The 16,782-nt window shown below is 51.3% G+C and overlaps 1 protein-coding gene across 5 annotated transcripts in view; it reads right to left on the reverse strand.

Moving 5' to 3' along the window:
• Nucleotides 1-7,113, reverse strand: part of KDM2B (lysine demethylase 2B) — an 87,383-nt gene extending 80,270 nt beyond the window's left edge. For 4 of the 5 annotated variants that reach the window (XR_013639644.1, XR_013639645.1, XM_078873657.1 and 1 more), the window contains exon 1: nucleotides 6,399-6,484. Coding sequence is in view for 2 of the 5 variants with exons in the window: in XM_078873657.1 (XP_078729783.1) it covers nucleotides 6,399-6,425 (27 nt within the window). In the remaining 3 variants the exon portion in view is untranslated. Of the gene's footprint in view, nucleotides 1-6,398; nucleotides 6,485-7,057 lie in introns of those variants that run through there. The other variant, XM_078873658.1, reaches the window with a different exon arrangement.
• Between the last annotated feature and the right edge of the window lie 9,669 nt (nucleotides 7,114-16,782).

The following is a 16,782-nucleotide window of genomic DNA, read 5'->3' on the forward strand; positions in this document are numbered from 1 at the left end:
GAGGCATTGCGGTGCCGAGAACAAAAACAACAACACCGGCTTGACCGCCACGCGAACGTCTCTGTCTGCAGCAGAGGGCGTGGAGAGAGTGCAGCGCTCCTCGAGTGATGGGGCGGCACTGGGGGGGGGGGGGGGGCTAAGAAGTCACCGGAAAGGGGATCTCAGACGTGGTTCTGTGATATCTCCTTCCACAGGCCGTCGTCTAAAGCGAGCAGCACCACGTCGGAGGCACGATGCAAAACGAAACGGCAAAAAACAGCCAAAGACTTGGCGGACAACGACCTAAAAACAACCCCTCCTGTCCACCGCTCCGTGTTTACAGAGGCTCTTGTTATTTCCATTAAGGTCCTTAGCCACGCGCAATTACTTAATTGTTTAATTGCAGCCCTTGCCAGGGAGGGGCCTCGTTATTTTCATCGTTTGGCCGCGCGGAAGAACGGAGTCGAATCATTACGAAGCCGGTCATGCCCATTAGCGCAGGGTATGCGCGTGGTAATGATCGCGAGGCACCAGGGGTCAGAGACGACGGTGCTTGCGGCCTCGTGGACATCGTTCTGCCGCGCTGTGGAGAATTTCGCCGACAGACTGGGCAGATTCGATTTCACGACCGGGCACGACAGCCCGTCAACATGCACACGGGGTGCAGGATCACTCACGTGACACTCACCCAGGTCGAATGACATTGGGGCCCGTCCATAAATGACGTCACGCGATTTTGGACGATTTTTTACCCCCCTCCCCCCTCGTCACACGGCGTCACAAAAAGTCAGACCCCCCCCCCCCTCAAATATGACGTCACAAAGCTCTACCCCCCCCCCAAAAAAAAACATGCTTCAAATCGCCTTAAACTATTGTCATTGTAGTGCGTATTTAATGTGGCGCTGCACTCTGATGTTGTAGGAGAAAACATTTATTACAAAGTCTATTTAATTAAGTAGAACGTGTTGTCTGTATTTATTTAAAGTTGCGCATTTTGATGTGACGTCACATTTCTCACCCCCCCCCCCCTCGTCACATATCGTCACAAATGTTTGACCCTACCCCCCCCCCCTAGGTGCGTGACGTCATTTATGGACGGGGGGGGGGGTCTTTGTGTGTGACAACCAAAGCCAGAATGCGCCAAACGCGCCGTTTAAACGCGCAGCATTTTAACCCCAACTCCGACCGGTTCCTGAAACATCTTAAAGTGTAGCCACTTTAAAATGTTTTTTGTTCATGTTGTTGTTGTTTGTTGCGGTTGCACCCGAGTCAAGAGCAGCATGGCTCACAGGGTTATACTTTTTTTTTATTTTCTTGCCGTAGTTTTCACACCTGATGATGATTGCTTGTGTTGTAATCGAAACGTCGTGAGAATTTAATAGTTTAATATTTTTATTATTTTATTATTTCCCTTCTACGTCACTTTACCGAAAGAACCAAGAATATGAATAGGGTTATACCTCATAAATGAAACTGAAAAAACTGAAACTAAAAACCGTTTCCTAGTGGAAATTGTTTTTTGCAACGAACGCACCGATCGGCGCACGCGCGAAGGTACAAACGGCACGGCGGCAGCACAAGTCACCGCACGGTAAATACGTTTTGCCATTTGTGCCTCAGTTTTTAGAAGGCAGACGCGCAGTCTCCCTCAAATTGTGCCCGCTCACTCCACGATCGGCGGGAGAGGCCTCTCCTCTGCCGGAGGGGGGGGGAGCTCCTGGAGAGGCCCCCTCTAGGAAGGGTGGTTAGGCCTACTCTTCCTCGCAGGCCGGGTGCCTTCAAAGAGGCGAGAGCACCCACCACATTCATGGCAACAATCCACCGATGTTGCTGGATTTAATTATGAGCGGAACGTCACACGGTAGCTAAATTGTAAATGTTGTGGATTTGCTCTCCAACACAGCGGTGGGCTGAGCTCGTAGCACAACGGTCAACCCCTTGGCGGTGCCCTGCCTTTTTGCAGACCAATTCAGACTACCATACACTCTACACTACACTATACACCACACTATACACTACACTATACACTACACTACTACATACCGGTCAACCCTTTGGCAGTGCCCTGCCTGATTACAGACCAATTCAGACTACCATACACTCTACACTACACTATACACCACACTATACACTACACTATACACTACTACATACCGGTCAACCCTTTGGCAGTGCCCTGCCTGATTACAGACCAATTCAGACTACCATACACTCTACACTACACACTACACTATACACTACACTATACCAGTCAACCCCTTGTTGGTGCCCTGCCTTATTACAGACCAATTCAGACCTTATTGGTCACCCCGTGCCACCTAATAAATCTCAACGTTCATCCTACAAAGTCCCATCACAAGGGAGAAACACAAACAAATAGACAACAACACATTTCGTTGCCCGTATTGAAACGGCTGTACGCCGAAAACTCAATTTCCCTGTACAAGAATGCGGCTAAACCGAACGGGTCGACACGTGTACGTCACAACTAATTGCCACGTTTTGTTGACGTGACAAACCTTACTAAATCGGCCGCGTCGGGTGGCGGCGTGTTAACGACACATTTCCACTTACGCGATCTCACCCGCAAAAACCTTTGTGATGGGAGCCACACTTTAACCCCCATCAGTCGCGACCTGCCCATCAACCAGAGGTCGCAAACGGGTTTTGATTCCTTACCCGTACCCGTACCCGGCCGCACCAGGGCCGGGTACGGGTAGGGTACGGGTATCGGGTACCTGATTGCGACCTCTGGGATGAAGCCATGTTGCAGGCGCGGGTAGGTTGATTCTAGGAACTTGAATTGTGAAAAGAGACAAGACGTTGGGAAATGAGTGACAAACAGTTATTCACCAGTGACTCACGGTCTACCCGTACCCGGCCGCACCAGGGTCGCAAACGGGTACCCGTACCCGGCCGGGTACGGGTAGCCGGGTATCAGGTAGGGTACGGGTATCGGGTACCCGGTTGCGACCTCTGCCATCAACTCAACCGCGGTTGCACCCCCATCGACAACAGCTTGTGCGGGGTCAGAGAGGAGCGTTGGGGGCGAGGGGATTTAAGAAACTCGCCCGCAACCTCCCCTCTCGGTTCCTACCGCCGCGCCGGGACACGGAATCGATCTGGAACACCTCTGGATGGCCATTCGAGTAGGGTCGCTCACCACATCTGCAGCTGCAGCTGCTGCTGCTGCCATACCGTCGAATCGTCGTTTTTATTGCTCCGGGCATTAATTTGCACGTGCGGCAAAGCGGTAACCGGTTACGTAGCGGTAGTGGCAATAATAACAAGCCGGTTTAACAATTCTAATGGGTATGTATACATGCAGTACATGCGCGTGCGTTTGCACACGCACACGTGTCCATACATACATACACACACGTGTCCATACACACATACTTTTGCACACACGCTCATATACACACACACCTATAAATACATATCCTTACACATACAGATCCGTCCACACACGCACATTTGCATACACGCACGCACCTATACACAAACCTAATCATAACATCCACATACACACACACAGACCCATCATACACACCCACATTAATACACATACAGACCCATCACACACACACATTAATACACACACACACAGACCCATCACACACACACATTAATACACATACAGACCCATCACACACACACATTAATACACACACACACAGACCCATCACACACACACATTAATACACACACAGACCCATCACACACACACATTAATACACACACACAGACCCATCACACACACACACACATTAATACACACACACAGACCCATCACACACACACACACATTAATACACACACACAGACCCATCACACGCACACACATTAATACACACACACACACAGACCCATCACACACACATTAATACACACACACAGACCCATCACACACACACATTAATACACATACAGACCCATCACACACACACATTAATACACACACACACAGACCCATCACACACACACATTAATACACACACACACAGACCCATCACACACACACACACACATTAATACACACACACAGACCCATCACACACACACACACATTAATACACACACACAGACCCATCACACGCACACACATTAATATACACACACACACACAGACCCATCACACACACACATTAATACACACACACACAGACCCATCACACACACACATTAATCCACACACACAGACCCATCACACACACACCTACATTAATACACACAAACACAGACCCATCACACACACACACCTACATTAATACACACACACAATGACCCATCACATAGACCCACATTAATACACACACACAATGACCCATCACATACACCCACATTAATACACACACACAGCCCATCACACACACACACATTAATACACACACACAGACACAGACCCATCACACAAACCCACATTAATGCACACACACACAGAACCAACACACACACCCACATGAATACACACACACGGACCCATCACACACACCCACATTAATCCATACACACACACAGACCCATCACACACACACCTACATTAATACACACACACACAGACCCATCACACACACCCACATTAATCCATACACACACACAGACCCATCACACACCCCCAAAATTAATCCATACACACACAGAGACCCATCACACACCCACATTAATCCACACACACACAGACCCATCACACACACCCACATTAATCCACACACACACAGACCCATCACACACACCCACATTATTCCATACAGACACACAGAGCCATCACACACTCCCACATTAATCCACACACACACAGACCCATCACACACACCTACATTAATACACACACACACAGACCCATCACACACACCCACATTAATACACAAACACACAGCCCATCACACACACACATTAATACACACACAGACCCATCACACACACACCTACATGAATCCACACACACAGACCCATCACACAAACCCACATTAATACACACACACACACACACAGACCAATCACACATACACACACATTAATCCACACACACAGACCCATCACACACACCTACATTAATACACACAAACACAGACTCATCACACACACACCTACATTAATACACACACACACAGACCCATCACACACACACCTACATTAATACACACACAGACCCATCACACACACACCTACATTAATCCACACACACAGACACATCACACAGACCCACATTAATACACACACACACAGACCCATCACACACACCCACGTTAATACACACACAGACCCATCACACACACACACATTAATCCACACACACAGACCCATCACACACACACACACATTAATCCACACACACAGACCCATCACACACATTAATCCACACACACAGACCCATCACACACATCCACGTTAATACACACACAGCCCATCACACACACACACATTAATCCACACACACAGACCCATCACACACACCCACATTAATACACACACACACAGACCCATCACACACACACACACATTAATACACACACACACAGACCCATCACACACACCCACATTAATCCACACACATGACACACACACAGACCCATCACACACACATTAATGCACACACATGACACACACACAGACCCATCACACACACATTAATGCATACACATGACACACACACATTAATACACACACATGACACACACACAGACCCATCACACATACCCACATTAATCCACACACACAGACCCATCACATACATCCACATTAATCCACACACACACAGACCCAACACACACACACACCTACATTAATCCACACACACAGACCCATCACACACACAGACCCATCACACACACCCACACACATTAATATACACACACACACACCCATCACACACACACACATTAATACACACACACACACCCATCACACACACACATTAATACACACACAGACCCATCACACACACACATTAATACACACACACACCCACATGAATCCACATACACACATACCCAACACACACACACAGAGCCATCACACACACACACATTAATACACACACACAGCCCATCACACACACACCCACATTAATCCACACACACACATAGGCACATCATTCCATTGTAACTGATATCGGCCAAACATCCCAATACCGGGCAAATAACCAGCAAATGACTCAATTTGGATGACACATAGCAACATCTCCCCCCCTCCCACTCCGCCCAATGCCGAAACACTGCGGAAAACGTGGCAGGACCCCCCCACCACCCCCCATGAAAACGAGTCTTGAGACTCAGAGGGTTTCATTTTTTGCTCGCTACATCGCGCGCAGATGAACAAATTAAGAGTCCCGTAAAATCAATTTCGCTCTCACGAGGACTACGCGTGCGTGAGTGCGGTGGTGGTGGTGGCGGCGTGTACACACGAATTCCACCAACCCTCAATGCTGACGACGCGCTTTCCATACCGGATGGTGGCTACACAGGTGAAGGAGATACCGTGATGCAAATTTTGCTGGTGGTGGTGGTGGTGGGAGTGATGGCGCGCCTGGTTTTGCCACATACCACACCGCATCACATCACATCCTCTGCGTGTGTGTGTGTGGCTGTGTGTGTGTGGCTGTGTGTGTATCTGTGCTATCACGTGCCGTCTTGTATTAAATAATTTAACAGAGACACAAAATGTTGGTGGTGGGGAAGATGCGATGACATTTAAATGTGTAATAATGGCGTAGATTGGTCGGAGATTGGTACGTTTAAATCGCCGATCATATACAAATAATACGAATTTAATTACCGTATCGTATGGCACGCACATTATTTAATAATAATTATTTTTTTTACCTTTTATTTTTGCCAGATTTATTTTGTTGCTGCTGCCCGGACACCAATGAATGTCTGTACTAAGATGAGTGGAGGACACACGAGAGAGAGGTAGGTAGGTAGGGGGCAGGGGTGGAGATAGAGAGAATGAGAAGAAGGGGGAGACGTGAAATGAGCGGCGAGCCAGGAGATGAGAGAGCGGTGTGTGTGTGTGTGTGAGATAGAGAGATGTGCGCGTGTGTGTGTGAGAGATGGGCAAATTCCTCAGCCCTCACCTGATGTGATGAAGCTTAAGGAGGAAATGTCTTCTCTCCCGCCCCCCCTCCTTTTCTCCCCTCCCCCTCCTCTCCCTCCCCTCTCTCCTCTCCCTCCCCCTCCTCCCTCCCTCCCTCAGCTCTCTGGCAGGAGGGAGTAGGAGGGAAGAAGAGGCGATGTCGCGTTCAAAGGCACTTCCATTGAATCCGCACCCATGCTGGGTCGATGGAGTCCGTGCCCAGCTGATGATGTTGCTGTTGAGATGCTGCCGATGCTGCTGTTGTTGCCGCTACCGATGATTACGATGTGCCGTTGCGGCCGCTGATGATGATGATGATGTGACGATGATGATGATGATGGTGACGATGATGATGAAACCGGCAAAGAATCACGCCTCTCGCCGCGAGTCGATGATTTGTCGCGATTCGACTGGAGCACCGATTATTCTTCATGAGCACGGCGGTGGCATTGTTAGCGCCTCCAGTGGCCGCAGAGTTTACCAGCAGGGACAACCACCACCACCCCCCCCCGCTCGTTTAAAATAATCGATTCTTAATCCTGGAGCGTTGTCGCTGGTATCGTGAGCGAATGGATCGAGCGTCGTCGATGCATCGCTTACGATGATGATCGTGATCCTCCTGTTACTGTCACGTGATGATGATGATTGTGATCCTCCTGTCACTGTCACGTGATGATGATGATGACTGTGATCCTCCTGTCACTGTCACGTGATGATGATGATGATTGTGATCCTCCTGTCACTGCCACGTGATGATGATGATGATGATTGTGATCCTCCTGCTACTGATGCTGCCACGTGACGACGACGATGATGAAGATGTTAGAGCTACAAATGACGACGATGATGCAACAAAATGCTGCTGCTGATCATCATGATCATGCTGTGATGTTGCTGCTGCTGATTATGCTACTGATTATGCTGCTGTTATGATGACGATGTCGATGGTTGAGACGATGCTGCTGCTGATGATGACGATGTTGTTGTTGCTGATGGCGATGATGCCGTCGATGCAAAAGCCCTTGCCTGCCTACGCTCACACAGACACGCACCCACGCCGCGTTTCGCACTCAATCTGTGCACCGCTGCGGAGCAGGAAATAGAGGGAGGGAGTGAGGAGGAGGAGAGTGGTGGGGGGGGGTGACTGTGACGAGGGATGTGTGGAGGAGGGGGCGTTGAATCGGGATGCGGGATGGAGAGAGAGGGGGGGGGATGCATGGGGAGAGGAGGAGGAGGAAGAGGGATGGAGTGGGGGAGGGAGTGATGGAGAGAGAGGGGGCGGTGGGGGTAATGAAGAGAGGGGAGGGACGGAGAGAGAGGGGAGATTATGGATGGGGAGAGATGGGGGAGGGAGGGAGGAGGTGGCGTGCGAAGGGAAGGATGGAGGGAGTGGATGGAGAGAGGGGAGGGAGGGATGCAGAGAGGGGAGGGTTTGAGAGAGAGAGGGAGAGAGTGGAGAACACAGGCAGAGAAGGAGTGGAGGGGGGGTCAGTAGCCACGGTGAGAGAAACACGGAAACCGCGTTTGATGCAGTGGAGGAGGCAGTGTTTGGGGGTGGAAGGAGGAGGGGAGGGGTGGCGATGGGAGGGGGGTTTGGTTGGGATCGTGGAGAACAGGGGACGGACAAATCTTGGCTCACGTGATCGCGAATGTCACTGCCGTGGGAGCCAATGGCTGATGGTGCCGGGGTGTGTGGGGTGGTGGTGGTGGTGCCGAGGCTGAGCCGGGCACGAGTCGGGGCGAGGGGGGGGGGTCCCAGGTGGGGTGAGGAGGGGAGGGGTCAACCCCCCCCCCACATCTTTCCAAATCACCCCCATGGGGGGCAATGCGCCCTCCGCCTCCCTAAACTGGACGCCCGTATGATGACATTTTTGGTAGTTCGTAATGAATATCTAAAAATGACATGCACCCGCGATTCCGAATGTGAGGGACAAAGTGAACCCCTGCGCCCCCCCCCACCCCCCAAATATAGAAGTCAAACTCCGCCGTACGCCCCCCCCTCTAACTCCACCAGCCCCCCCCCCCCAACCATCATTATCCAACGCGCAGCTACAATGCCAACCACCGAAACCTCCACCCACCCAGCCCACACATCACCCCTCCCCCCCCCCACCACCGCACTACACACAAATGAAAAGTAAATAATGGCCGACGTTTCGGGCAATGTACCTCCTTCTTCACAGCGCATAACTCGAGAGGGGCCAGAGCGAGATTGAGTGGCTGACGAGTGGGTGGGTGGACACGTGGAGTCGATTTCACGAGCGGCGGGGGGCTCTGCGCGTGGCCTGTAGCCCTGCACCGTGCAGGCACCGAGGGTTGGTGGGTCACGGCGTGAATGTCGTGGAACTCCCTTCCCGCTGGCGTCGAGGAGGGTGCCGCAACCACGGCTCGCCGGGAGAACGTGACTTGACCGAAAAAACCTAAGAATATGAATCCTTGCAGTCACGAAAGCTTCAAATCTAGAATCAATGCCCTTTACGGGAAGGAATTCCACCTATCTGTTAGAGTTTTTAATTTTAAAAAACTAAGAATATGAATCCTTGCAGTCACGAAAGCTTCAAATCTAGAATCAATGCCCTTTACGGGGAGGAATTCCACCTATCTGTTAGAGTTTTTAATTGTAATGTTTTTACCTACGTGACTTTACCGAAAAAACCTAAGAATACGAGTGGAACGAATCGCCATCTGTTTCCATCTGTACGGGGCACGGAGCGTTGCCACCTCATGCGCGAGTGGGGTTTTTTTTTGCCGGATGCTACGGTTTCCATCCCCTAACATTCCCCCCCCCCCACCTTAGTATATTCGTTTGAAATAAACCTAAAAAAAATATAAAGTTTTAGAGAATTAAATGGGGGTGGGGTCACAAGACATCTGGATCACCACTCTGTCGAGTAAACACGCTCATCGTGAATTGGCTGACACCTTACAATAAAATAAAACCCCAATGTAGCGGCAGGCACCTCCTGAAAAAGGGTCACACGACTTAGCGTGCCCCCCCCAACCCTGGTTACGTTATTGTTAAGAATATTATAATATTAATAATCATGTTTTTTTTAAAATAACAATACGAGACTGTTTGGTTATTTCGGTAAAGTCACGTAGAAAGAAAATAAATGAAATAATATAATACGACGTTTCGATTGCAACACAAGCAATCGTCATCAGGTAGAAAACAAACCTAGTGAACTTAGAAATACAATGCAACACAGAGAGTCTGCTAACACAGCAGTCAACACCCTACCTGGTTGATTGCGTGCTTCCAAAGATTGCTAAATTTGAGAGAGACACAAAACACAGACACGGAGACACACAGACAGACACACAAGCAGAGTGAGACACCACAGAGACACACAGAGAGAGACACACAACATAGACACACAGAGACCCAACGCCTCTGTTTCGAGGCCTTAAATAGAGAGGGGGGGAGCAGAGAGAGAGGTGAGTGTTGTGTGGAAAACCACCCCAAAGCGGCCGGGGGAAAGAAAGAGCGAATGGACCTATGAGAAACTGGTACATTTTAGAGAGAGAAATACTGTAGGCAGTTTGAGAATACAAACTTAGCAATTTTTTGGAGATGTAATTCAATGCAACGCAGAGAGTCGGCTAACACACAGTTAACGCATTAGCTTGGTTAATTACGTTCTCCAAAGATTGCTAAATTAGAAGTGAAGTGTGAAATTTGACAGACAGAGACGTCCAACTCTGAATCGCAATAGTGAAGGGCTGACAACTCCACGCGCAATGTCACTCCGTCTCCCCCTCGCGTCAGGGCGGAGAACTTCCCCTCGCGGCGACATCCCCCCCCCTCCTCCTCCCTACCCCCCTCCTTCACCCCCCTCCCCCTCCTCCACCCCCCCCCTCCTCCTCCACCCCCCTCCTCCTCCTCCTCCCCATTCTCAACCCCCCTCCTTCACCCCCCCCCCTCCTCCACCCCCCTCCTCCTCCTCCTCCACCCCCCCTCCCCATTCTCTACCCCCCTCCTCCACCCCCCCTCCTCCTCCATCCCCTCCACTCCACTTCCCTCCTCCACACCCTCCACCCCCTCCTCCACCACCCCCCTTCTCCACCCCCCTCCACCCCCTCCGCCTCCACCCCCATTCTTCTCCACACCCCCCCACCACCCCCCTCCTCCACCCCCACTCCCCATTCTCTACCCCCCCTCCTCCTCCCCCCCTTCCTAACTCAGGCGATCTGGTTGAATCGTCGAGTGCGCTAACCACAGCACCACCACTCTTGTTGAACTTTTGCACCGCACGCAGCCAAACCGCGCCAATCGGAGGCTCGGTTTGCTATCGCATCGCGTGCGTTCCGACGCTATTTTGTCTTCGTCCGTTTCGAAAGGAGACAAGTGCGAAACATTCCACTCACAAGGAGACACCCCCCCCCTTGCCCCCCGTTAATCGGCAACGTTTTCGCGAAACGCCGCGCGAGTGCGTGCGGTGGGCTGAGCCGGGGATTGGCTCGTCTGCTGGCACAACACGCGCACTGGCACGGGCGCGACTAATCACGACGTAAATAGCGCAGCTCCTAAACTGCAGCACGACGTTGAGGCGGTGTGGATGTGGTGCCGAGGGGCTGGGGGGCGAGAGAGGGAAGGGGGGGCATTAATCAGCGCCCCCCCCCCCATACAGAACTGTCCCCGATGTTATCCCATTCCCACACGCACGTGGTGGCGATGGTGGCGGTGGTGGTGGTGTCCGCTTGCACCTTGAACTCTGGCACAGGAGCGGCGCGAGTCGAGGATTGTGTACACGAGAGGGCACCAGCCGTACGGTGGTGGCGGTGGTGCAGTCGTCATCGCTATCGTCTCTAAACGGGCCTCAGAGCAACAACCGCCTGGGTTCCATTCCCGATCAGGGGGCACCGCTTTCTGTGTTTCGTTTTGACATGCTCTTTGGTTCTTTCGGTAAAGTCACGTAGATGGAACATTTAATAGATCACGGCGTTTCGATCGCAACACAAGCAACCGTCATCAGGTGAGACAAACAGCAGGAGAACTGCTGACACCTTAGTTTTGTCATGTTTCTACACCAGTTCTGCATGAGGTTTCCTTCAGGATTCTCCGGTTTCCTCCCATAGCTAAATATAAAAAACCCAACCAATGTAACGTAGGAGGAGGGGGGTTTTGGCCAAACATCATGCCAATTCTAAACAGGTGTGCACCTGGCAAATTACTCGATTGAAATATTCCAGCGCGTAGCAACATCATCGCCACCCTTACTGTGGCAACTTGGCAGGGCCCTCCTGATGTGTCCAATACAGCACCAAACACGAGTCGTGAGACACAGTGAAGGCTTTCCTGGGGCTAAGCCAGCGGGGAAAATAAAAAAATAAAACATCGCTTTATGAATACCATACGCGTCCCTATGCCATGCGGTTTCACTTTGGAGATTTCCACACAACGCACCACGCACGCGACTCGCAGAGAAAGGTCGCCGAGAAATTGTAACCTGGCACTCATCATTTTCCATGGCCTCACTCGGGCGCGTCCCACCACATGGTGGGACGCGTGGTTGTGTGAGGGTGGCTGCTGCTGCTGATACTGCTGCTGCTGTTTTTGTTTCACACGCAGCAATAAAAAAAATCAAAATAAGGTTTAAAAGCGTGTTCATGCATTAGCTTTGTCCGTCCGATGTTGCAATATATTTGAACAAAAACTATAAGAAGGGTTACACACGAGAGAGGGGACATCCAACGAGCTTCCTCGGTTGTCAGTACGGTACTTTAACAGCAGTAGTATCTTAGTGAACTTGGAATGTTGGCCCACCGTTGGCCCAACGTTGGCACGTGTACCGCTATATTTGATTCTCGAATCTCATCACGGCGCTCCCTGACGAGTTCCAAGTGTGCCGGCATAACTCCGTAACTCTTGTGCCAGATCTTCCAATGCGATCGAAGCTGTTATCGGATGGCGACTCTCGTCCAGGAGGAGAACGGGACACATCGATTCAAGGCAGTGGTTCTTTACCTGGGGTGCGCACACCGCCTGGGGCTGCGAGATGCCCTTTAATGGGGGATGCGAGACGTGGACGGATTTTTTTTTTTAAAATCCTTTATATTAAGTTCGCTTGCTTGCTTGCGTGCTTGCGTGCTTGCTTGCTTGCGTGCTTGCTTGCTTGCTTAGGACCGTGCAAATCTTTCGCTCGTTTTTTAACCCACTTCCCGTGATCCAATCGAGCTGACATTTTCCACACAGACTCGTTGTGACAGACAAAAAATTCCCAAAATTTTACACTTTTTAGGCAAAAAAAAATATTTTACATATATTCAAATATAAATCATTCATCGCTTTGGCTGAACGTCACAGTATAAGAGCCCAGAGCGTAACCCCTCCACAGGCCGTGGCGGAGTAGCTCAGTTGGTAGCGCCCTTGCTTCCCATGCCAAAGGTCGCGGGATCGATTCCCGCGTCCTCCACAGGCGAATGTATTTTTAAATCCTTTATATTAAGTTCGCTGCCACGCATATAAAGGATTTATAGTGAAAAACTTTGTTTTTACGGGTTATACTTATTTAGAACGAAAATAATCGAAAACACAAATGAACTATTTTGTTTAATCAAACCTATGCATTTATTATTATAAATAGAGAAAACATTTCGATTGAGAAACAAAGGGTTGCAAGGCTGCAGTAAAGGTTGAGAACCACTGATTTAAGGGATGGCACAACACTTGGGAGATATTACAAATAAATACATGTCTATTTTGAAAAAAAAAACAGCGCTAAAAGCCATCGTGAGCTATGTAATCCCGCGACGCCACGCGTCAATTCTCTTCCCATCATCCCTTACAACCGTGGCGCGTTCTGCCGAAACCCGCTCACTGTCACGCACGCGGTCGCGATGACGTGCCTGATGTGTGTACGATTCCTGATCCACCTGGGCCTCTCCGTGCATCTCAATGTAATGCTGCTCCCTCTGCAGTGACGCATTGATAGTTGTGTGAAGCACGCTCCCAGTCTGTCCATCAGTCTGGTCTGTCCACGTGTCGTCTGCCTGTCCATCTGTGGGTATGTCATTTGTCTGTCTGTCCGTATATCTGGCTGTGTATCATTGTAGCCATCTCTTTCTCTCTTTGTATGTCCATCAATTTGTCGATGCATCCATGTGTTTGGCTTCCTCTCCGTCCATCCGTCTGTATTTCTGTATCTCTCTAGAGGCGTCTTGTCTGTCATTCTGCCTGTCCTACCGTACGCTCTACACGTGTCTGTGTCTGTCCCTCCGCGTGTCTATCCTGCCTGTATGTACGTCTGTTTATCCATCTGTTGTCCATACATCTTGCCTGTTTGTTCGTCCGTGCTGGTTTGTACCCAGAAGAAGCGTGATGTACACATGTGGTTCTGTGTGTGCCCGCGTGTGTGTGGCAGTGTGTGACTGCCCTTTGTGAAGTGTGTCATAGGGCGCATAGCAGAAGCAAGCGGGAACACGTGTGTGTGTCATCGTGAGCGACACACACCGTGACGCACTACCGTGTGTGTGCGTCACTGTGTTCGTGTGTGACTGTGTGTGCCACTGTGTGTTAGTGTGCGTGGGTGACTGTGTGTGTCACTTTGTGTTCGTGTGCGTGTTAGTGGGTGAGTGTGTGACTGTGTGTCACAGTGTCAGTGTGCGTGTTAGTGGGTGAGTGTTAGTAGGTGGCTGTGTGTCACCGTGTTAGTGTGTGACTGTTTCACGATATTAGTGTGAGTGTCAATGGATGGCTGTGTGTCACTGGGTTAGAGTAATTGCGTCTGTCACTGTGTGTTAGTGTGAGCGTTAGGGTGTGACTGTGCATCAGTGTTACCGCGTGCTTTAATCTGTGTTCGTGTGATTGTGTGCGTGCGTGTCCGGGCATGGTGCTGGTCACCCACCCCCTCGTGTGCCCTGCCGGCCTTCATAGGTGCTGCTCGCTAACAGCACTTGCTCCTACAGTCTACTAAGGCTATACGGGGGATCTTTGTCTTTGTGTGTGTGGGGGGGGGTAGCGGTTAGCGCGCTGCGCGACGAACCGCGACCCTGTGCCTCCCCTAGGTCGACTCAACCTTAAACGAGCGCCTGATGCAGTGTGTAAACATCGTCGCTCGGGGAGACAAAGGCGGCCGGGCGTGGTGTTGGCCACCCCTCCCCATCGTGCGCTGTCGGCCTTCATAGGTGCTCGCGAACAGCACTTGCCCCAACAGTCTGCAGCGGCTACACGGGGGATCTTTTTAAATCCTTTATATTAAGTTCGCTTGCTTGCTTGCTTGCGTGCTTGCTTGCTTGCGTGCTTGCTTGCTTGCGTGCTTGCTTGCTTGCGTGCTTGCTTGCTTGCTTGCGTGCTTGCTTGCTTGCGTGCTTGCTTGCTTGCTTAGGACCGTGCAAATCTTTCGCTCGTTTTTTAACCCACTTCCCGTGATCCAATCGAGCTGACATTTTCCACACAGACTCTTTGTGACAGACAATTCATGTTCGTGAAAAACAATTCCCAAAATGTTACACTTTTTAGGCAAAAAAAAATATTTTACATATATTCAAATATAACTCATTCATCGCTTTGGCTGAACGTCACAGTGTAGGAGCCCAGAGCGTAACCCCTCCACAGGCCGTGGCGGAGTAGCGCAGTTGGTAGCGCCTTCGCTTCCCATGCCAAAGGTCATCCCACTCACCACACTCACCACTCACCACACTTACCACTCACCACACTCACCACTCACTACTCACCACACTCACCACTCACCACACTCACCACTCACCACTCCCCACTCACCACACTCACCACACTCACCACACTCACCACTCACCACACTCCCCATTCACCACACTCACCACTCACCACACTCACCACTCCCCACTCACCCCACTCACCACACTCACCACTCACCACACTTACCACTCACCACACTCACCACTCACTACTCACCACACTCACCACTCACCACACTCACCACTCACCACTCACCACACTCACCACTCCCCACTCCCCACTCACCCCACTCACCACACTCACCACTCACCACACTCACCACACTCACCACTCACCACACTCACCACTCACCACACTCCCCATTCACCACACTCACCACTCACCACTCACCACACTCACCACTCCCCACTCACCCCACTCACCACACTCACCACTCACCACACTTACCACTCACCACACTCACCACTCACTACTCACCACACTCACCACTCACCACACTCACCACTCACCACACTCACCACTCCCCACTCCCCACTCACCACACTCACCACACTCACCACACTCACCACACTCACCACTCACCACACTCACCACACTCACCCTGCCACCTGCACGACCGGATTGGCACAAGCGAGGGGAGGCGGTGACGTCAGTGGGTGGGGAGGTGGGGGGAGGTGGGGGGTGGAGGTGGGGGGGGTGTAGGTGTGGGGGGTGTAGGTGGTGGAGGGTGTGGAGGGGGTAGAGGTGTGTGGGGGGTGTGTGGGGGGTGTAGGTTGGTGTAGGTGGGGGGAGGTGGGGGGAGGTGGGGGGAGGTGGAGGTGGGGGGAGGTGGGGGGGGGTAGGTGTGGGGGGTGTAGGTGTGGGGGGTGTAGGTGTGGGGGGGGGGTGGAGGGGGTGGAGGGGGGTGGGGGTGGAGGGGGGTGGAGGTGTGTGGGGGGTGTAGGTGTGTTGGGGGTGGAGGTGTGTTGGGGGTGGAGGCGTGGGTGGGTGGGGAGGTGGGGGGAGACTGAGAGGCGACATAGAAGGGAGCGAGAGAGGTTTGGAACACAGCGTGCAGAGTTCAGCAG

Source organism: Lampetra fluviatilis, chromosome 37 (assembly GCF_964198595.1).
Source record: "Lampetra fluviatilis chromosome 37, kcLamFluv1.1, whole genome shotgun sequence".
NCBI lineage: Eukaryota > Metazoa > Chordata > Hyperoartia > Petromyzontiformes > Petromyzontidae > Lampetra > Lampetra fluviatilis.